This window comes from Poecilia mexicana, unplaced genomic scaffold (genome assembly GCF_051168715.1).
Source record: "Poecilia mexicana isolate PSO_F unplaced genomic scaffold, ASM5116871v1 scaffold_22, whole genome shotgun sequence".
In the NCBI taxonomy this organism is placed as follows: domain Eukaryota; kingdom Metazoa; phylum Chordata; class Actinopteri; order Cyprinodontiformes; family Poeciliidae; genus Poecilia; species Poecilia mexicana.
Genome location: NW_028263391.1, coordinates 20,291,854 through 20,315,169, shown reverse-complemented (window position 1 = coordinate 20,315,169; position 23,316 = coordinate 20,291,854). Strand labels below are relative to the sequence as shown.

The 23,316-nt window shown below is 39.4% G+C and overlaps 1 protein-coding gene across 1 annotated transcript in view; it reads left to right on the top strand.

Annotated features, from left to right (window-relative positions):
* Window positions 1–3,674: 3,674 nt before the first annotated feature.
* clmna (calmin a) overlaps window positions 3,675–23,316 on the top strand; it is a 30,701-nt gene continuing 11,059 nt past the window's right edge. Inside the window, exons 1-7 of the mRNA XM_015010261.2 lie at window positions 3,675–4,057; window positions 17,987–18,048; window positions 22,134–22,229; window positions 22,317–22,400; window positions 22,488–22,580; window positions 22,712–22,908; window positions 22,995–23,188. Coding sequence (XP_014865747.2) covers window positions 3,973–4,057; window positions 17,987–18,048; window positions 22,134–22,229; window positions 22,317–22,400; window positions 22,488–22,580; window positions 22,712–22,908; window positions 22,995–23,188 — 811 coding nt within the window. The 5' untranslated portion in view covers window positions 3,675–3,972. The remainder of the gene's footprint in view (window positions 4,058–17,986; window positions 18,049–22,133; window positions 22,230–22,316; window positions 22,401–22,487; window positions 22,581–22,711; window positions 22,909–22,994; window positions 23,189–23,316) is intronic.

Sequence of the window (23,316 nt, the reverse complement as noted above, 5' to 3'; positions counted from 1 at the left end):
AACTCCAACCTGCTGAATGTTCACAGAGGGAAGATGGAGGAAAAACTACATCAAAACTGTTGTTACCTGCAGTTACAGGTTGGAATTTACTACTGTTTACGACTTACTGCTTTATTTTGAGCCATGTAACAGAAAACATGCATATAATCGATATAATCGCCCTTATTAGGTAAAAAAAAAAGAATAAAGAAAGTGTATATCCACTTTTATGCTCTGCATTAAAAGAAAAGATTTTGTCTGTTTTTGAGCAACAGGTCACCTCTTGTCTGTCCTGTTATAAGGAAATGTTCTACATGGATGAAACGTGAACATATGTACATAGTTATGTCTTTACGTATCTGGGTCTTCAATTGTTCAATCACCATCAGCGCCATAACCTTTAATCTAATCTGCTGACATCTGTTCTTCTGCAGAGTTGTTAAATCATTCAGAGTCAGAATCACACCAGAAGTCAGTAAGTGATGAATCAGAGACGACTGAGGACAGAAACTGGACTGCAAGTTTCTGAAAATAAGTAACTGGATCCACTTGATTCCTAGAGGCTGAAATCTTCACAAAATTCGACCTTTTTAACTTAAACCTAATTGTTTTCTGGAACAAAAGCACCAGATGTCTTTAAGTAGGTTATCTCTGGTAATGATGATGTTGTCTGTATCAGTGTTTTTTGGGTTTGTCTCTGATCTGTCCTCTGAAAGATCCTTCCCTTCAAGGCTTATGGTCCCTTTTCCTGACCCTGGTTCTGCTTCTGCTGGAGGTTTGTTCCTGTTAAGGGGGAATAGATCCTCTCATCCTCATGCTTCCTCAGGAGGAACTGGATTGAAATCAGTCAAGCAATTAACTTTATTTGTTTAGTACATTTCAGAAGCAAGTTATTTCAAAGTGCTTTGCATCATGAAACACAAAAATAATAAAAATTATAAAAACATCAAAATCATCATAATTGTTAATTATGGGTTGAAAGTAAATCTAAACAGGTGGATCTTCAGCCTTGATTTAAAGAAACAGTGTTAAAAAGGTGAGAAACACATTTTTGTTTCTTATATTGTGTTGAAGTGATTTACACTGTGATTTTGCACCATGTAAATAAACCTAATAGATCTGATAGTGAAGTTATATTGGATCTGTCTCTCCCTTGGCGGTACCAGAATGTTCTGATGATTCTGATCTGTATCTTCCTCTTCTGTTTGCAGCTGTGTGGGCTCAGCTGAACCGGATCCAGTTCAAGAACAGAACGCTGTCCAGGAGAATCTGGAGGCTGATGAGTGTCGATTCGGGTCAACAAGCTGCAGAACCTCCTTCTGATCTGGTTTATTCAGAGTCTGATGGCTGGTGTGGGTGAAAAAAATACAAATGTCAGAAAAACAGTTTCATCCTAGGTTTGTTTGAATCGTCTTTGAACTTTTTAAGATCTGAACAGAAGGGAAAGTTAACTGAAGCTTTTTTATTATCACTAATGTGTAATTTTCTTGCAGTAGAGTTCAGAACAGCTTAAGCTTTTTATTTTAAACACCTTCAAAGCAATAGGATGAAAAAAGATTTGCTGTAATTCACAAGAACATTGTTTTAACTTAACTTCTGTCCCAACAATATAAGTAGTTCTTTGTTTTTCAGCAGCACATATTCAAGATGGAAATATTTTGTTTCACTTTGCTCTTTTTTAAATCTCATTCCTCTATTTTGAAACAAGATGTGTAACACATTTATCAGAGTTTTACGCACTGTAATCTGACACAAACTGTTCTCTTGGCTTCATACAAAACCACAGACAGAGACAAATACTCAGTTTGCTGCCAAAACTTTGTTTTTTTGCCTGCATTGTCTAAATCTTATCTGCACCTTTTTTCTGTTGCAGAACCTTTACTGAAAGAATGAACACAAGGTGTGGTTAATAATGAGGTTGAACTTTGTAATTAAGCTGATCCTTACAATGAGTTTTTATATTTAAGGTTTAATCTTTGTTGTTCATTTGCTTGCATGTTCTGAGTCTGTATCCAGACGTAAAACACAAAAACAGTCTTCATTTAACAGAACCTGGATATTCTCTGAATCACAACAACCTGAACTGTAATTCTTTACATTAAAATAACTCAACTTTTATCTGAGAAGATCACTGCTTAGCAGATGGAGCTACAACTAATTTGCTTAATTTGTGTCAATAAAAAAGAAATGTATTTTGACTGATACTGTTTATCACAGAATGATTGAGGTGCCATTGCTGCTCATTTTGATGGTTATTGATTAATAAAAACTCAAAATTCAGTTTATCAGAATATTAGAACAATAAGACCAATAAAAAGGGATTTTTATAGGACTGCTGAAAATTATGTCCATGAACTGTGCAGTATGTGAGCTCAGTACTTTAGTGTGGCCTCCTTCTGCATGAATTACTGCATCAGTGCAGAGTAGCATGGATGCAATCACTGAGGTGTGACAGAAACTCAGTTTGCTTTAATAGCTTCTGGGTTGTTGGTTCTGGTTTTCTCATCTCTTGACAACAGTTCATAGACTTGCAGTTGGATTTTAAATCAGGACAGTCAAGTACAGTCTTGTAGAATGTGATAAACCTTTGGCTGCTTTCAATCGCCTCCCTGTAGTTAAAAGCCTGCCAGTTTTTTTTGTTGTTTTTTTTACCTCTTCATCAGATCCTTCTATTGTCCATTTATTTTCTGTTTGGTGTCTCAGCAATTTACTGTTGATCTTCTGTTTCTCCCTTTATTAGTGGATTATTTGGATTTAAAACTAGTGAAGAAGTCATTTACAAATAATGAAGCAAGATGATCCAAAACAGCATGACGCGGACGGATCGGTTTCTATCTGTTCTGCAGCTACAGAATCAGCAGGATGAAGGAGAACCAGCCTTACATCAATGGTCCACCTGATGCTGGGTATTAATGAGGCGGGCAGAACCTTTTGGCACAGCGAGGTACTAGTTGTGGAAATCAGTGGATTCAACTTATGTGATAAGTCGACATGAAGCAGAAAGTCTTTGATGCATTAAACTAAACCATACAGACAGAAATCCTTACAGTGTTTTCACTCAGTGTTGAAGATCTTGTTCTTCATTCAAGCATCATTCTCATTGCCTGCAGTGCATACATTTGTTTTAATATCCCTCTGTATTATTGAATAATATGATAAAACCGTCACTCAGGGAATAAATGATGTATTCAGGATTTGTTTTGTATTCCCACCATGTTTTTCTGCTTTCACGCCATAATATTAAACCATAGCTTCACAATAACTCCATCATTACAGCCTGTGTTGTGTGAAGATCATAAAACCCATTTTGTTATTGCACTCTAGACTTTTAAGTTCTCACTATTGGCCCCTGTGTTGTTGCAGGGTCATTAACGTTCTTATTTATTGTCCATAAATGCATAATTAAGCTATTGATTTTCCAGAAATGTATTTATGCTGAGTCTCAAACAATGTTTTATTGTTGATGAATCTATTAATTATAATATTTGCTGATCCGATGCTGCAGCTGCAGGTTTGGTTTTGGACTTTTAGACTGATAATGTCCATCACCTGCTGCAGATTATTTCTCAACCATAACTGCAGCAGCAAGCACTGCGTGTGTGTGTGTGTGTGTGTGTGTGTGTGTGTGTGTGTGTGTGTGTGTGTGTGTGTGAGAGCATCTCATGGTTCAATGCATGTAAACGTGTGCCTCATGCTCCGTGTGTGTGTGGGTGCAGGAAGGCGGAGGTGGATCTGGGGGGCGTGGTCTGGATCAGCTCCATCCCACCTCGGGAACACCAACCAGGTGCAGCGGCTCCTTCCTCCTCCTCCTCCCGGAGCTCGGTGGCTCTGAGCGCGGTGCAGAGACGGAAGAAGCCGCAGTGTGGAGCCGGGATGCGGGTGTGCTGATGTGAGCGGTCCTCTGTGTCTCTGTGGGTCGGCCGGATACCAGACTGCAGCCTCCTGCGGCCGCGGAGCTTCGTGTCCCTCCCGGATTCCCAAAGCGCTGTCCGGATGGCTGGACACCGCTGGGAGGATTGGTTCGAGCGGGAGGAGTTTATCGGACAGATCAGCGACATCCGAGTGCAGAACCTGCAAGGTAGGAGGATCTGGGTCGGTACCGGGACAGTGGAGAGCTTGCATGGGGAAGTTTAGTTCAGGATGGAGCAGGGGGACCAAACAAGAGGAGCGGCGGAGCTCCAGGAGCCGCCTCCTCCTCCTGAGGAGCGCGTAGCTCCCCGTGCACCGTGCGTGACAAAGTTTGGAGGTTCGGCCCAGTGATGGAGGAGTTCTGGTCATTCTTCCAGACTGAGCTCCCTCCCCCTGCGGGTCCAGATCAGAGAACCAGGCCGGGACCAGGGCCACCATAAGCCACCAGGGTCCCACAACAATAATCCGCTGCACGTGACCTGTTTACTAATTTATAAGCTATAGATCGATATGCGACCACCAGCGTGGACTGAAAGTATCCCTCCGCAGCGCATGGGCGGAGGGACTATATTTACATGAGGTTTAGTTTTAGGAATCAAAACTCAGAGAACAAAAATAATTCAATATTTATAATAAAACAGAATAAAACAGAAGCAGCAGAAGCTCCTATTTAATAAATTAAACATCATTATTAATATTTATTTTAACAATAGTTTGGTGTAATTGACCCATCAGGTTAATTCTTTTATAAAATTTATTCATTATAGTATTTTGCTTCAGTATGAAGCATAAAATCTTATTTAGATAAGAGTAAATATTTAATCTAGGCCTCATTAACTTAATAAACAATGTCAGGTTCTTTCCAAAATAAAGCTGTGGTCCTTTCAGCATAAAATATTTGTTTGGTGAGCTGATTTTCAGGGTTTAGGTTAACAGCTGTCAGGTGCAGCTGACAGGTTTGTTTCCATGAATGACTGCACCGCCTTGTTTTTTCACGGTGGCCCAACAAACACAAACTGATTTGAAACTTTAACTGAAATCTCATTTTATCTCTTCTCTGTGGCAACTTAAATAAATCCTGATAATTTTAGACGTGTTTAACCTGCAGAGACTCCATCTTTTCTGATCAGAGGCTGAGTAAGGAGGGGAAAAAACTCAGGAATCTGATTTCTTTATTAAAAAACAACACTCCAACGTTGGCAGGGATGAAGTTTGCTTCAGAGAAAACACAACACGCTTTGCTTTGATGAGTGTTACACTGAGCAACTGTTGCTATGGAAACATACAAACTGAGCTTTCACACAGTCCTGAATCATAGAAAGTTGGATCATCTTAGAGATAACAGAGGGATCAATCTGGAGGCAGGCAGCATAACAAAGAGCTTTCTTTGATCCGACGTCTTGTTTGTGGACGTTACCTGAGCCAAGCTGCGTGTTGAAGGCTGGAGTTTCACCCCGACCCCAACGCCGCCTCAGACTTCAACCCGTAAAGTTCAAACTATGCAGAAAATCTGGACTGACGTGTTTCATAATTCTCCTGAACATGTTTGGTGCTTTTCTCTCTCTCCAGGTTAACGTGGTTTATTTCTTCTAAATACCTTTTGTATGTAAGTGTGGGTCATGATGTCCTATTTAGTGCAGTCTAGTCTCAGCCAATTGATATTACATCATTTTGCATAATTTGGAATTTGGCCAATTTTCTAATTAAGTGTTTCTCATTCATAAATCTTCCTACATTTGTTGTCAGAATTAAAAAAAGCAGGACATTCAGGCGGAAACTCCACTTTAAAATGTTTCTGTAATAAACTTATTGAATTTGAAACAAAATCAGCTGAAGAATGTCCAATTTATATAACTTATTTCTGCTGTTCTTACATGTTGAATCACCAGAGAGAAAAGTTTGAAACAGGAGAATAAAAAAAAATCAGAGTAAGGAGATGTGGTTGTAACAGCCTGACCACATTTAACATTTCATTAATGTTACACAAAACTCTGTGTACTTTACAGGAATTTAATACTAAATAGTTCTATAGAGATATGGGATAACAACCTAATTAGTTTGCTTACCAATTAGGACTTTAGAAAGTCACTGGTTTCACTGGATTTTATTGTGAGGTGTCACATTTACCTTTTTGATTTTTTTTTTACAATATTTTGAAAACAATTTACATATAATTTGAATAAAATGTGTTGAAGTTTGTGTTTGTAACATGACAAAAAGGAAAAAAAAAGCAGGCAAGGTGTGTGAAGACGTTTTGTCAGGTGTTGCCTAAACAACATATTTAGTCAGATTTAGCTGCAAATCCAACATCTGTATTATATGACCAAAGCTGTACTTTTGAGCCAAACTCGCTCTGCGTCATCCGTTAATCAGCCAGCAGTTCCTGTGTTTACTTTGCCGCAACTCTTCAGTAGTCCAGTCTGTGTTCAGTCTGTTGTTCATCTCCTGGTTGATTCAGCACCCACTGAATAAAGATCACTTCTCAGAGCTTAAGAACAAAGACTTTTCCATTTCTTATTAAAATCCAAATGACTCCCAGACATTAAATTTGATGCCTCAGTATGTTGTGGGTTTTACTTCATAAATAAAGAAGCAGAGGGCACATTTACAATGCTATAAATGTGGATTTGATTCTCTGTGCAAGATCTGCAACAAAGCTTTATTTTGTCTGCAGCATTGGGTTATTGACTGGTTTATGGTGCAGGAATCTGTATATTGATCTCATCACTTGTGCTTTCTCTGCACAGTGATGTGTTAAGCAACACCATGAAGTGATGAAACAACATCTTTGATCGGTCAGTACTGATTATGGTTATGACTGTATATAATTTTTGTTGCTTCAAACTGTAAATTGAGGATTTGACAGGTTACTTATTATCAGGTGAAAATCTGGATCTAGTTTGATGGATTAGTTGGTTTCTTCAAATGCTGAAGCAAATAGATGCTGCAGTTTGTTTCAGATTGAGCTTTGGATGTCAGCCCTGTTTGTAATCAGTGTTTTTCAATGGAAAAGCGTCAGATTCCAGGCCTGTTTGATCCAAACATCCCCGATCTGTTCTTGAGAACTCGGGTTCTGGACGGCTCCTCGCAGTGTCTCTGCAGCTCTGTGGGCTGAAGCATCTGATGAGTGGAAGCAGTGAGAACACCGACCGGGGGATTGTTGCATAACACAACGAGTCGAGGAAAAGATCAGAGCTGAACGCATCACACATCCCACACAGATCTGCCTCCCACCTCCGAAGCTGCAGAAACTGGAGGAGCGTTCAGCATCCAAACCGAAGCTCACGCTGCGTAATGTTCAGATAAGATCTATCAGGAGAAACATTGATGCAGTATAACATTTCTTCATAAAGATATTAGCGCCATTCACGAATAATTTGATGCTCACGGTTTCACCAGATTATTGTCTAGGAGAAAAAATAACTACAGGTTTTAAGTCTGCAACTAATCACAGGGATAAACAGTGTTGTTTTTTTCTCTTAAGCAGGCAGTTAAAGTGAATCTCATACCTGATACTTGCTGCCTCATTTCTCTGTGAGCTAACCGATGGTGTGTGAAACCGCTTTAATGACTGCCTGATATTAATTACTTAGGTAGGAGGAAACGATGCTGAAATAAAAGAGCAAAACATTATTAGAAAAGAAAAACATGATGGAATAGATGCACAGTGGAGTGTGAGTCGACTGTGGCTCCTCATGTTTCTGTCGAACTTCATGAACTCAGACTGGTTTGATTTTTTTTTTCTTTTTCTGATACAGATCTGTATCTTTTGACCTGTTTTTGATACTTTTATCAGTTCAGTAAATCTGATCCATGGTTCACCTGCGTGTTTATTTCCAAGTCATCTCTAACTGACTTATTGTCTGTATTGTGTGTAAAGTTTAGGGTTATTATAGTATGGATGTCATTACATTTTGTTCCTTTAAGGATTTTTTTGCATTATATATTTAGATGAGTTGTTGCATTGTTTTCAAAAGGATATATTACACTGTTTCTTAAAGAATTTGTCAGATTAATTCTTGAGAAGTTGTTATTCTGTCACATTGTTGCATTGTCTCCTCAGAGAAGTTGTCACCATTGTATGTTTTATTTTCTTTTGTGAAGTTGGTGCAGTAATTTATAAAACAGGATGTTAAAATGTTTTCTTTGGTCTTTTTTTTACTTTGATACATTATTTCTTTAAAAGGTTGGTTTTCAGCATAGAGGAGTTTTCAGATTGTTTAATTAGTTCTTTAAAGACAGTAATTTGTTGTAACCTTCTAGAAGGGAAGGTTACAATGTAACAGCTTCGTTTGGAGAAGCTGTTACATAATTTCATTCCTACTGTAGAGGAGTTCTTACATTTTTAGAGGAATTGTTACATTTTTAGTTCCTTCTTAAAGGATTTGCTACATTGTCTCCCAGAAGAGTTATTACATTGTTACATTATATCCGTAGGGGGTATTATGTTATGTTTTTATAGAAGTTTAGACATTGTTATAGTACAACCTTAGAGGAGTTGCTATGCTGCTTTTTTAGATACGGTTTATGATTTGATATTGCTTCCTTAAAGGGTTTATGCTTCATAAAAGGCTCTTTTTAGCTGAATTTTTTTCCTGTTTAGAAGAATTTCACTGACGGTGGTAAAAATAACCTTGAAGCAGAACCTCTCCCACTCACACGCACTACTTCATCATTTGCTCCTCTTCCTCTCTGCTGTCAGATCTGAATTAGAACCAACACTTCATTCACATTTTGACTTTAACACTGTGCTTTTACAAGTCTTATCGCTATTTATCTGAGTTTGGATGAATAACAGTCGTTTAAGACTGCACCGACCTTTGGATAAGTGCAACATGGTGATGAATAGGCTGGGCAGTTAATGGTGTAATAAAACAGACATATTCCCTCTGATTTGAAATTCTCCTGCAGCTCTTTGAGTTTGTTTCTTCTCGGCTTTGTGTCGTTCTGTCCAGAACCCGATCCTCCATGTGGAGCCTCGGTTGGTGGCCTGTTCCTCTGAAAAGGAAGATCATGTTCATCAGATTCAGAGGCAGGAACACTGAGTTTTGGTTTTGTTTCTGCCGTCTGTGTGAATCCTCTGCCCATCATACGTGTCCAAGCAGAAACGTGTCAGGATTCCTGCAGAGTTCAGTCAAACTGTTGGAGCATGTGCAGAAAAAAATTGACAACACAACTGTGATTACCTCACCTCTTCTTGATTCAGTTTTCAAACGGCTCGAGTGAAGAGCCTCTTCAGGTTAAACTGGTTCTGTCGTCGTCAGGCTGGATTCTGACCCGAACTGCTGTGGCCTGGTGGACCTTCAGAGGAATAAAGTGTGCTGAGTTTGTGATGGTGACTTCATTTCCTGATTTCCTACCCTAAAAATACCTCGGCCCTCTCAGAAAGGTCACTGGTCTCTTTGTGTCTGATGTCAGGACGCTGAGCTCACGGCTGGACTGGAATGCTGCTTTTTATGAGAAGCAGGTGGTTTCAATAAGGCCTGAGTGCGCACACACACACACGCACACACGCACACACACACACACACACACGCACACACACACACACACACACACGCTCGGTGAGGGCTTAGTCTTTGAAAATACATGGCAAAGCGTCTCTGAGCACTTTTTGTCAATGTTTCATACTTTTATTTGTTTCCATGACAACATCTTGACAAGACATCTTAATTGTTCTTTTATTAAGCCTTACTCCTCTTCTGCTGTCTGTCCATCACTGCGTGTCTTTGACAGAAAAACCTGCCAACGCTACGAGGAAGCGATGAGTCTTCATGTCTCTGTTTTTGTGCAGTTCAGGTGAAGATTTTATGGCATTGTGCTTTTTTTGTAATCACTTTTTGTTCTCGGCTGAAATTTAATTTCCGTTTAGGCTTTGAAAAAGTTTTTTTTTTCTTTTTCAGTTCAGTTAAAAGCCAGAAACAAATGAAAACCTTCTGTGTCGGCTCTGCTGCGTTTCTGCCGGTGTGTAGCTGCTGAGTTCAGGTGCTGTGGGATAAAAAAGAGAAAGCATATGGTCAGGTTCACACTTACCTGGACGTTTATTCATCAGAGTCAATGTTTAACTGGGTTCCATCTGCATTTGAAGTAAACTGTTTTTTTATGACGTAGCTGCTTTGCATTGGAACTTGCAGTTCAAATTAATATCCTGATATGTTATCATTGTGAAACATGATTTATATCAGTGTTTAAAAGTCGTGCTTTATCTCTAATAATTTGGAAAGCTTCAATGCAGCTATGAACTGTGAATTTTTCTTCCAACAGCAGGACCAAAGCAACATTTGAAATTGCTTTACCAGAGAATCCAACAACAAATTAGTTTTTTTTAACAACTTCAATTTCAAAACAAAGCTGCAATGCAGCCACATGTCCAAACATGAAGAAACAGTTGTAAAGTGCAGCCAACTTGCCCCATCATGCAGACCCACTGCTGTTCATTAGACTGAAAAATATATCTGCAAAAGAAAATCTTAATGCAAATGCAAACCCCTCTGACCAATAATCAGACCCCGCAGAGGCTAAACCGAGGCAAGGCCACAACATTAACACACAAAACAACTACATAAAAACAGCTGACACAGTTTGGCAGAGGATTTATTGGTCTAAATGCTCAGGAACAAGATTTCACATTTTAGGTTTAATTTTTTTTACATTTAGTCTTTAGGTTTAAAATAAAAAAAAAACAGTATAATGTACAAAGGAACTCTGAAATGATCAGTGCTTAAAGCATTATGAATCAATTTAAAGCCTGTTCCAAAGGAATCCTGACCCAAAGAGGCAGCAGAGCAAAGATGAGGCCAAAAGATGTTATAAAAATCTCCCACTTTGAAAATTAATACTTATAATAAATAAATACTGTACAACGTGACTGGAAAATGCAACAGATTGGCTAAAAACTGTGAAAATCGGGACACAAACCTTGGATGGTGACAGTATTGGTAAAGTTTGTCATCCTTTTGTCAGAGTAGCTGCACCATTGTTAGATTGAACAGAAATCTCCTGTCTAGGTTTACTTAATGCTTGTTCATTTATCAGAACTCCTTCTTCCAGAGCTGTTTTCCTTTACAAACTAATCATCAAAACTCAGCAACTCTTGCGGTGCTGGTTTTGCACTTCTATCATGTCACCATGCTTCATCGACTCACTTGGTAAAAAGTCGCCTCACTCTGAAATATCCTGCAGGGGAGGAGTGATGTGTTCAGGAACCAAAGAGAAACTAAACTTAGAGCAAATTGGATGCAGATGGACAATGGTTGCAAAGGGAATAAATAGTTGAAATGCTGTAACTTTATACATGTAGCAAAGCTCAATAAATCGACTCTGTCGCTCAGCCGTAATACTGACTACAGATGTGGCAACAAAACAACTACAGGCCAATTTCCTTTTGATTCTGTAATCTTGTAATTCCTTTTTTTTTTTACAAACTTAAGGAAATTTCAGCATTTTCTTCTCTTCATACCTAGGAAACATATCCTAGTGAGTCAAAATGATGAGACCTTGAAGGAAATCAGAAAATTGTATTCGTTATCAAAAGATTGATCAGTGCTGCCACATACCTCTGACTCTGAAACTGAACTTTTAGACTTTTTTCGGCTAACTGAAGTGGTTTCTTCCCTTGCTGTGTTTTTGAGGAAATGCTCTGAGTCTTACCTGCAGCTTATATAAACCTTCACTACCTGCTCTGCTTCATCTCAGCCTGAACGGCTCACTTTGTGTTTCAGAGGAAGTTCACCTTAGAGCGTCAGTCTGGAGCTGATCCCTTTGTATCTCAGAGTTTCCCCGTTTAATCGCTGTAACGAGCTGCTGCTGCTGCTGCTGCTTTTTGATAATCTGCAGGATGATTTTAGCCGCGGAGCTCTCACTCCTATCTGACCTGATCTGATGTGACGGATCAAACGGTTACCTTACGGTGACTGAAATTGGGCTGAAGCAGCTCGGCTTTGTTTCTGTGCTGCTTCATGGAGACACGTCAGGTTCATTAACTTGTTTCCTGTCTGATAAAGTGAAAGGAACAGAACATCAGCAGACGGAGGACAGTCCAGGGTTTTCCTGAAGGTTCAGTCTGATCTTTAGATTTTATTTTCAGATTATTTCTGCAAAATCAGAGTTTTTCAAACATGAATTAAATCTGAAAGTTGTCTAGGTTTTTGATCTCAGCGTTTGATGAATTAGATGTGGTTTTTAATTGGAACATCTCTGTGAGATAAAACTGAAACATAAACATTTCTCCCACATGTTGCCTCTAATTACGACTCTGGAAGTTTCTGTCACCCGTCTGGCGTTCGGCTCCGCTTCCTGCTGATGCTTCAGGTGTTTATGGTTCTGCTGCAGGACTCCTGAGCCGGTTTATGGTGCTGATAAGGATCCATTAAAACACAATCAGGATTAACTTGGAGCGTGCAGCTACAGAGTGAAGCTGCTGTCAGCTGACAGGATGGAGCCACAACCTGACCTCCACAAAAAGCCACTGCAGAGACTCTGAGAGGGAACGACATGTCAAAGACCTCCAGCACAGTTTGTGTTATCAGCTCACTGAACTCTGAGCACCGATTCAGAGAACAGGAGTCGGGTTTTAAATAGGGAGGAAGATGCAGCTCCAGATGTTTCTCTGTAGACGTTCCGTTTGACACAACCTGATCTGAACCCATTTGATAAGCTGAGGTTAAAGAGCTAAAAGTGTGTCGCATCAATGTTTCCGCACTGAAACGCGCACAGCGATGGAAGCGGCTGATCGATTCTGTTAATGACTGACCGGCTGCTGGAGTGAAACTGGCTCCGTCCGACTCTGATCAGTTTAACATCAGTTTATCTTTCTGCCTGTATATCCTCATCAACTGTCCTTCTTTCCAAGTTTTCCATAATTCTCCGTTACGTTCATGTTTCTGCCTGGTTTTGCTGTTTATGTTCTTCTTTTTTTTAGCTACCCAGATTTTTTTTTTTTCAGGAACAAAAATAAATTTTGGGATATTCGGGACTCTGAAGTGGCTCTTGAACAGATTCATGTCTCTGAATATTCAATATTTAACCAATTTTGACTTAAAATAATCTCTCAGGTTTTACTGAAAAGTTACTTGTAAGCTATTTTTGTCTTATTTGTAAGATATAATGTAAGATATTTGCACTAGAAGTCAAACAAATGTACCCAAAAATGTGGGTTTCTGTAGTGCAGGTTCTCCGCTTGGAGGAAATTCTAGTTCTCTGAAACCAGGCAAACAAATTGAATTGATTGATTACCAGCAGAGCATCAATATAACAATTCAATTTGGAGATATTTACAAATCAGAGCTTTAGAAAACTATATAATAAACAGGGAATCAAGAGGCTTTGAGTAGATCTGATTAGAAATAGCAGCTTTGCATTCGTATATTCTGCAGATACAGAGAGTCTGACTCAGGAGCATCACATTCAGCGTGATACTGAATAAAGTGACAGGCCGTGGAGTTAGAAACCAGTATGAGGTGTGGGAGTGATGGGAGGGAAGTAGCAACTTAAACGCCTCTGATTTAGACTTCATCATGTTTATAACATGATTATTTCAGTGAAACTTGTTCTCTGATAGCGGTTGATGAAACTCGGTGGAACATGTGAGCAGATGGAGTGATGAAGACTCTCAGCCTCCCTGTGAACTGTGATCTTACATAACCGAGGCGACGCAGCACTGCAGTGTTCAGGAACACCCCACCATCACCCCATCCCTCATGAATATTTTACCGTCGCCGCAGCTCTTCCTGCGACTCCTGCAGCCACATTCACATCTCCGCTCTGATCGCTTCTCAGCGGCGTCGCTCGTCATCTTTCATCTCTGAGTCAGTGTTCAGGCTCGGTTTGTCTCCGTGTGGGAGGACGTCAGGAAGAAGTCGGCTGCTCGGCTCTAATTGGCACCCGGGAGGAGAAACTCTGCGGCTGGGAGTCAGATTGTCCTCGTGTAGGCAGGAACGAGGAGGAAGAGCCCTGTAATCAGAGACGTCAGGGTGAAACGTGGCTCACAGAGACTGTATTTAGGGAGAAATCACACCTCAGCACTGCATAAACTGGAATCAGTGGGCATGGTTGTGTTTAGACCAGAATCAGATGTTTACACTGCAAAAACACAAAATATCACAAAGTATTTTTGTCTTAGTGAAAATATCTTTGTACACTTGAAATGACACAAAACTAACTTACAAGTAACTTTCCAGCAAGACATAGGAGCTTATTTACAGTCAGTCATTTCTTAATGTTGATGAAAAAAATACTAGTTCAGCTGGATTATTTAGTTATAACGTGAAGAACGTCGTGTTATAAGTGAAATAACACGACGTTATTTCACATTATTTCACGTATTTCAAGTAAAAATCATAGCAAAATCTAGACTTATTTCATGTGACTGAGGTCAAACTGTTGTGTTCACAGCCAAACAGACTTTAAAAAGAAACTGGCAGAAGTTAAAAGGAAATAAACAATATAAAAAAAAAAATCTAAGAAAGAAGTGGCAACAATTTATCCATTAGTTAATATGAACGAACCTCTTATTATTACAATAATTCTTTTAAAAAACAAAGAAAATGTTGCATCCAAAACTCAGAATAACCAGAAAAACTAAAATGAAGTCTAATTTATGTTCAGGAGTCCAAATAAATGTTTTTTTCTTCTGTCCGTTCAACAGCAGAAATTTAAAGATGCAATTCTTTGGCCAAAGTTTTCATCAATTAACTTTGTACTTAAAAAAGTTCCTTATCTTGCTGAAATGTTACTTGCTCCTACATTTCCTTACTTGTAAGGTAGTTTTGTCTTACTTCAAGTGAACGAGGATATTTGCAGTAGAAACTAGACCAAACACACATTGTTTAGATTTGGTGTTTTTTGCAGTGTAGGGCTCTTTGAAGGTTAACGACGTTGGGAAGACTCCGACTCGTGTCGTTAGCTCTCAGTCAGACTCATTAAACAGTCTGTTAGGGAACAGCTGGCTGGATTTCTGCTGTTTAATTACATGAACTCGTGTTTCATCAGATTAAAGTAAGGATTCACTCATTTGAACTGATCAGGGTCAGGTTGTTGATGTGACTGACGGCTCTGAGCTGCTGCTGTAGAGCTGCACCTGTTCCTGCCCGAGGGCTAATAAATAGCTTCCATTATCGGATCTGATAACACAAACAAACATGGAGTGCAGTCTCTGCAGGGCCTGACATGTTTGTTGTATTAACTCTGACTAACCCAGAGGTCAGGATGTGCAGAAGTCTGAACCTCTGGATCTTTTTCTGCTCCCGGTTTGTCGCCTCCTGCTTTGTTCGGTTTCAGAGCTGTAAAAGCTGCACTGTAAAGAAATGTGTACTCTGATGTTTGCATGGCAAACAAATGAGCAGCAGCAGCTCTCAGGTTCACACTAAGCCTTATCTGTGAGATGAAGCAGAGACATCACGTGTTTCTGAGCAGGAACATTACATTTGATCTGACTGTGTCCTGTTTTAATCAAAACATGCTCAGTGGAGGCTCGGCTAACCTGCTGCTTTAGAAACCTTCAGGTTTCTGCAGGCTTCACAGCATCAGCATAGAGTTGCATTTCATATAAATCTGACCTGCTAAGATGTTGTTTCATCATGTTTGTTTATAATAGATTATTTATTCCCTCTGAAAAACCTAAAGGTCTGACCTGTTCTTGTCTCTACACAAACACCATTAATTAGAAATCTTTCTCCAGATTAAATATCTTGAAGTGCAGCCTAAATACAAAGTCATTATTTTCTGAACTTCTTGAATTTAATGGGTTTTTATTTGAACAGAACAGTGCATATTAATGACCACACAATATAGTGAAGTAAATACACAAAATTTAGCAACATTTTATTTCCATCCATACGTCCATGAAACAAATACAACACATAAAACCACATTTTATGACATACAATGTCATAAAAACAATATAAACAGCAAACAAAAACACTGTAAGTTTGGGTAAACCTATCTTAAGATACCTACATCAAAGTGCTAATATCTTTCTGCACAACATCAGTCACAAAATGCTAACAGAAATTTAGTAGGAAATTTCTAAATGGTGTTTTGTAATCCAAACATGGTTGGATTACTGACCAACCATGTTTTAAGCTGCAGTTTAAAGGAAAAGTAGGCGGAGTCTCACATTCCAGTCTTTATATCTGTGTTGCAAAGGATGGGCTGCAGTCTGAGTCTATAAGTAATAAAAAAACACATTTGACCTCAACAAGTTCAAATTCTTACCACTGTTACTGAGACTGGAAGTCAAATGTCACAGAGTATGTAAAATTTGGGCTTCACTGCATCACAAACAGAAATATTTCCTAGAAACCATTCCTGAGATTCTCCACATGTAAATTCAAACTCTGCAGTGTTGTTTTTATTTTTAACTTTTGAATGTTGACTTGATTTGTTTTTCTGTCTTTTGTGTAAAAAGAAAACATGCTGTGATAGATTTCTTTCTGACCTTTGAGGCGTAACTGGAGTTGAATTCAGGTCAGATTAGTGAAAAGTGGGTTGGTTGCTAAAAAAAGTAAAAAAAAAAAAAAAAAGATCTCTGAATGTTCTCACAGTTAAAACTGATGGGCATTTCAACACAACCAGGAAGTTGGATCTCTTCCTGCAAATTGTTGGATATTTTGGTTCCTCCAGTTAAAAACCTGGATCTGTTCAGGTTCTGGTTTGCATGTTTCTGGTTTCAAAGGAAGCAGAATCTCTGAAGTCTCTCCTGGTTTCATCTGTGACATTCGTCAGCCGCCCTGCGGCTCCGTCCTCGCGCCTTCACACTGGAGTAGATCGTCTTCTGTTCAGGATGCTGTTAACATCGTTACAGAAACCGCAGCTCTCATTACCTGTTGTGTGCAGGAGGGGGTGGGGCTGAGTCATTCAGGACATAAAAATGAGTAACAGCTGACTGCTGCCATGGTAACGCTTCAGAGCTCCTCCCATCACTTCCTGCTCTGTTCAGCATCAGGTTCCCCGCTTTGAGAGAGATTAAAAAAGAAAAGCATCCTGTATCCCAGGATCCGTAAACACAGATTTTAGGTTAGAGCTGAAACATAAACTTTGCTGTGATTGTGCAGTTTGTCCTGAAGCAACTCGGTCAGCAGCAGAGATGAAAGACGACGTCTGCTTCTGATCAGCTGCTGTTTGAAGGAAGCTCAAATTTTAACTCTTAGTGATTTGATAAAACTCATGTGGTATGCCAGATATTTACATAAACTAAATAAAGGGACATGCAGCATCTTTTTTTTAATCAGTCTGACTTTAAATCAGACTAAACTTTTCCTTTTTAAGGTCAGTTATGATTGCCAAAGTTTTCTCTTTGCTAAATAGCAGAAAATGAGAGGGATATTTTTCTTTATAGAATTTGATCAAGGTTTACATCCCTTTATGACTAGAGTCAAATGTTTTCAGCACACTTTCACAAACGTCTTCCACTAGTGTCCTTGAACTTTGTCCCATTCCTGCTTCCAGAACTGGTGTAAATGATGCTGGTTTGAAGTGTGTGAGCATCTGGCATCATTAAATGTGACAACCCACTGTCGCACAAACATGTTAATACGTTTACACCTTCTGCTGTTAAAAAACACTGAAACTTTCAATTTCTCTCAAGAAGCATGAAATTAAAATCCTCTGAAATGCTTCTCCTGCTTTTTTCTGCAGTTAAAAATGAATAATTTAATTATCTTGCTACATAGTGCTTAAGTGCATCAGGTCAGAAGGAGTTTATTTAAGAAAAGTTACTGGAAGTTTCATTTTCTCTTTAAAAAACATCAAATAAAGACAGTTTTCCTCTCTCAGATGCAACATTTATTAGTTTCTGCATGACTTCACCTCTAATGTTATATTTTATTGTCGTTTATCTATGTTTAGAGTGAAACACTGAGCTATGAATAGAAATCAACCAATTTATCTCTAATAATGTCGTAAAAAAATGAGTCAGCGAGCGGCTACAGTTGTAAACATCCTGTCTCTGAGTGATGCAGGGAAATTATCCAATTTGTACGTTTCTTAAAAAAGACGTGAGCGGAACAGGAATCGATTATAAGTCTGTTTAATGTTACGATCTCTGTGTTGTCTCCACATTTCTGCAGCCTCTTATCCTTTCCCTGTTTGTGTGTTTCAGTGGAAAGAGAGGTGGTGCAGAAGAGGACCTTCACACGATGGATGAACCTGCATTTAGAGAAGGTCTGTTCCATCTCCGCCTCAGGGAAAGTTTGTTTTATGTTCAACTGTCCCGAAACGTCAGCGTTTGTGTGAGAGCGCCCCCTTTCTTCTGACGTGGGGGTGTGGGATCCTGAAGCTCCTGTATGGACATCATAATGAGAAACTGCTGAACATGACCCTTTCATGCTGTGTCAGCTGTAACTCGACACCTGCAGCCCATTTGTGTTTTATGGTCTGATCTTTGAAAATGTGAATATGCAAACATGCAAAGTGAGATCAGCTGCAGGTTAGAGGCTGCAGGCATCAGCGGGAAAAGGAGATGGTCCAAATATTTTATCACACAGGAGAAAATCACCAAAAACAACAGATATTTTGGCTAAAGTGTGCAGTACAATTAAACAGATAAAGTAGTCAGATTTGTTGTTGTAGATCCAAAACTTATAAATTTTGTTGATTTTGACTTATAAAATCAGGATTTGGGTCACTCTTATGCTGAAAACACTTCCTGTATTTAGCCAAGTTCAATAAATTAATTAGAAATAGATTAGTTTGCAGCAAAGTCAGTTTTTGAGTAAATGTTTCTAGACAGGTATTGATAAAAAGTGTGGTTATTTAAAGACAAATAACTGCTGCTGTTGCTAATATTTTCTATTTAAATTTGTCTTTTTACGACATCTGTGATAATTTTGCCAAAGTTAAAAGTAGAAAGTCTTCATCTTTGCTGAAAGGGGCGAATTTTAGAGCTTTAGACGATAAACTAAAATTAACACAAACAGGTAAAATAGAGAATTATCTACAGGAAAAATGCGAAGTTTGTGTTTAACACTTTGTAGCAGATAAATGAGGGTTAAACAAAATAACTCTCCATGTTTTCTTATTAACTGTACATATGATTGTTTACATGCTGACATTAACAAGGTAAAAATCTATTTCTGCTGTTCCGACGTCATTAACTTCAATTAGCTTGTGTTCAGGATAATCAATAATCAGATTATGTTTATAGATTCAGATACTAATGTCATGCTGGGTCATTTAAACCTCCATCATTCTGGACACTTTAATCATTTATACTGACCAAGTTTGACCTTTTATTTTAACTGTAAGCACAGAGTCCAATAGAGTCACAACAGAACATTGTTTCTGACCCAGAGCTGAACAAAGACTGTCTGGATGGAGGCAGCAGGAGTTACAGGGATGTGGGCACAGTTATTCATTAAACACTGCAACATTGTCCCGAATTGGTCCAAATAAATTGGCTCCGACTTATTTATTTAACAAAGTCCAAACTTATATGCTGGGCTTGACTTGCCTCAGGATTCCCATGGATCAGTGCATCTGTATGTTTTTTGTGTCTGTCTTCTGAAACCCCCAGCTGGCTGCAGTGGGCGGCCATTCATACTCATTCTGATGGAGGCTTGTTCCTCTTTAAAAAGTAGGTTTACTGTTTAGAATGAGGAATTGCTGTTAAGTTCGCAATTAAACGTTGGAGTGTGGCCATCCAAGCTCTTTTTCACATGAGCCAAAATCATAAAGTCAAAAGAACTTGTGGGCCAAAAAAAGAAGGGAAAAAAGAGAAGAAAATACTTTTTTTTTACCTATTCAACAATATTTTGTCAACTCTGAGCAATAAAAAGATTTAGGTCTGAAAGATTGGAAAGTCTGTATAGTTGGACTGATTTTATTATGGACATAATTTGTATCAGTTTGTCTTTTAAAATGTCTTCAGGTGTCATGTTGTCTAAACTCAGGTTGACTAAGGTCAAAACTTGATTCCTGGAATGACATCACTTCCTATTTTGAGCCAGAAAACCAGCAGGATTAAATTGTTGACGTGTGAACGTCGGCTGTGGGCATTGCAGGATAATTGCAACATATTTCTGTGTGTTCAAACGGAGAAGGAATATTCTTAAAAAAAGAAATGTGCAGTTCTGTCTTGGTTTAATGTGATTAAAAACTGTTAGAATTGCAACTATGAAAACTTTATACGGCTCAGCTCACATCCTTTGTTACATTTTTTGTTCCTTCAGTACTGAACCTTTTCCTTAAAATATCCATTTAACTTCAAGAGAACCATTTCACCGTGGACTCGTGCATTTTAAACTCATCTGTGGGAAAATGGAGGAAGTATCATTTAGATGTTATTTTGTGGTTTTTGTACACACATCATAATTTCTCTTCTGAAAACAATGAACACTTTACAGCCTTAGTCATTAGCTACTCCACTGTGAGACAAAATAAATATATTTGCATGACTACAACCTGCCTTTTCTTTTTCTCTTTATAAAAACGATAAAAAATATACATTCACATGTTTCTTTATCCTTTCTTTCTTCTGAAGTTTATAAATTTAGTCTTAATGTATAAACGCTAAGAAGTCAAATCTTGGCCAGCAAAGCTGATACTGAATCACATTTTCTTTTCATTTTATTACTAGTACTTGCTTCTTTTATTTAATATTTCAGTTACTTTGTTTTGAAATGTAATCTTGATAATCAATGTAACAATTGGTATCTTATACATTGGGTTTTTATGTTGTTGTAGATGTAAACCCTGATAAGATTCCAAGCCAAATGTAATGTAAAAATCAATAAATCACAGTAAAATATGCAGCCATGCAAACAAAGACCGGCTCCCACAGTTTTTCCATTTTCACATGAATGCAAGTTGATCCTGGAAACTCCTGCATTAAACAGATTGCAGCAATAAAATTTAATGAAATGTATTAAAAGCATAAATCAGTAAAGCAAACAATCCAGTAGGTAATAAACAGACATGATTAGCTGGATGAGCTGCCACCACATTTTCTTACGTCATGCAGAGAAACAGCCAGTTCTGCTCTGAATAAGGGTTCAGAGGAAACAGAATCAGTGGAGTGAAAATGATGCTGCCTGCTGACAGGCTGTGGAGTTATGAACCGTTTGCTGTATTGATCCTCTGCAGCCACCATCCACAGTTAGTGTCTGTCTCTTTTGGGTGCATTTGTTGTGTTGTTTTGTTTTGCATTGTGCTCTGTTGCTATTATTACTGCAGCTCCAGCCTCTGCAGTCTCTGTCTTCAGTTCAGTTTGTGAACAGCCAGTCTCAGCGTCTGATTGTCTCTTTTGTCTCCCGTGACACAATAATCCTCTCTTCTCCCCCTCTGTGTATCTGGCCTGCTGTCAGAGCTCTGACCCACTAATTAAACAATCAAACATTTGTTTTCAGCCATCTTGGAACGTTCCAGCTCCTCAACCCCCCTACTACCCCAAACGGCCTCCAGGCCCCAGCAGGTTCATGTCAGGGCTCAGTTTCTCAGACTCCTCTCTCTGATGCAGAGATAATCTGCATCCATCATCGCCTTACCTTGTTTGTCTTCAGAGCTGCTCCAGTAGATACTTCTGCAGGTTTCTGAGCAGGAAGATTTAATGGAACCTGATCCATCTGCAGCTATGATGTTTAATTATTCAGTCTTAAAACCAGACTAATGGAGGATTTCGGTCTGCAGAGTTGTGACCTGCAGCTTAGACAAGTCAAAACCATGTCATCGTAGTTCCTCAGTTACATAATTTCTGCATAACATCATCTGCTCTGAGTTTGGATATTTTATTCAGTTCTATCTGCAGCTAAAACATCAACATGTGAAAAGCCAATTCCTTTCTCTTTGACTTCTGTCACTACAGTTTAAGGCTGATCTGTTGATTATTTTTTGGATTAACCAGTTAATGATTGGTAGCTAAAGGTGCTTCATAGGAGATATTTTAAACAAAATTTGCAGTGGTTAAAGCAAAAACTCTTCTGGGTGGAACATACTTACAATCAAAGGTGTTGTTCTTTCTGCAAATTGCCTTTTTTGACTCGTTTGTTAATTTGCTGCTTCATTAACTAAGGGAAGCTTGTAACTAATCAACCCTGTTTAGGCAAAATCGAAAAAACCTTCGACAGGAAGATTCAACCTGGATATAAAACATAAAGCATATTTATCCTCTGAAGAAAAGTGAGTTTATTGAATTCAAACAACAGTCGAGCTGGTTTTCCACTTGAAATGTTTTGGAAAGAGATGAGGGTAGATATAATATGAGATGTTCAGGTTTGACATTAAATCCTGAATAAAACTTTGCCTGTCCACAGTGTGACCCGCCGCTGCAGATCCAGGATCTGTTCCAGGACATCCAGGATGGATACGTCCTCATGGCTCTGCTCGAGGAGCTGTCCGGCTGCAAACTGGTCAGACTTTCATGTTTTTAATCATTTGCATGTAAACTCATGATGTCCTGACCAGCTGTGTAACAGCCCTCTTTTTCCGTCTCGTAGCTCCACGGATTCAAGAAGTCCGCCCATCGGATTTTCCGACTCAACAACATCGCCAAGGTGCTGTCCTTCCTGGAGGAGAGAAACGTGAGTCTCTCAGAGGGTCGGCTGTGGTTGAGCTGATTCCTGTCTGATCGGCTGGTTTGTTAAAGATGGATTTATGTGTTCTTCTAGGTGAAGCTGGTCAGCATCGATGCAGTCGACATCGCCGATGGAAACTCCTCCATCATCCTTGGACTCATCTGGAACATCATCCTCTTCTTCCAGGTACTTCCTGTCTTCCTCAGCATCTTCATTACATTCTCCTCCTCTGAGCTGTTGTTCCCAGTTAGGTGGGAGAAAAATAGTTCACATTTGACAATCATTAAAGCTAATCGAACTTCTCCATCTTCACTAAGATCAAAGAGCTGACGGGAAACATCCGGAGCCAGTTTCCCTCCTCGTCCAGCTTGTCATCCATCCCCACCAGCTCGGACTCCGACACGTCCTTCAGCAGCACGCCGTCAGAGGAACGACAGTCTGCAGCCACCACCATGAGGGAGAACAGCAAGGCCATCAAGAAGCTGCTGCAGTGGATCCAGAGGAGAACCCGGAAGTGTGTTGGCTGTAAACCTTTAAAGCAGAATAAAACCCAGACCGATGACGAAACTGAGTGTGAACTGATCTGTTGTGGTCTCGTAGGTACGGCGTGGCCGTGCAGGACTTTGGGAAAAGCTGGACCAGTGGTCTGGCCTTCCTGGCCGTCATTAAGTCCATCGACTCCAGCCTGGTGGACATGAGGAAGGCCCTGCTGAGGACTCCCAGAGAGAACCTGGAGGACGCCTTCAGGATAGCTCACTACAGTTTGGGAATACCGCGACTGCTGGAGCCTGAGGGTAAAAATCAATCACAGCTTCACATATTTGATCCGTGACTCAGGCGCTGCTTGCTGCTGACGCTGTGACACATTCCTGATGTTCTGATAAGATGGAATCAAACACCAAACAAGGATAAAAACAGGCTC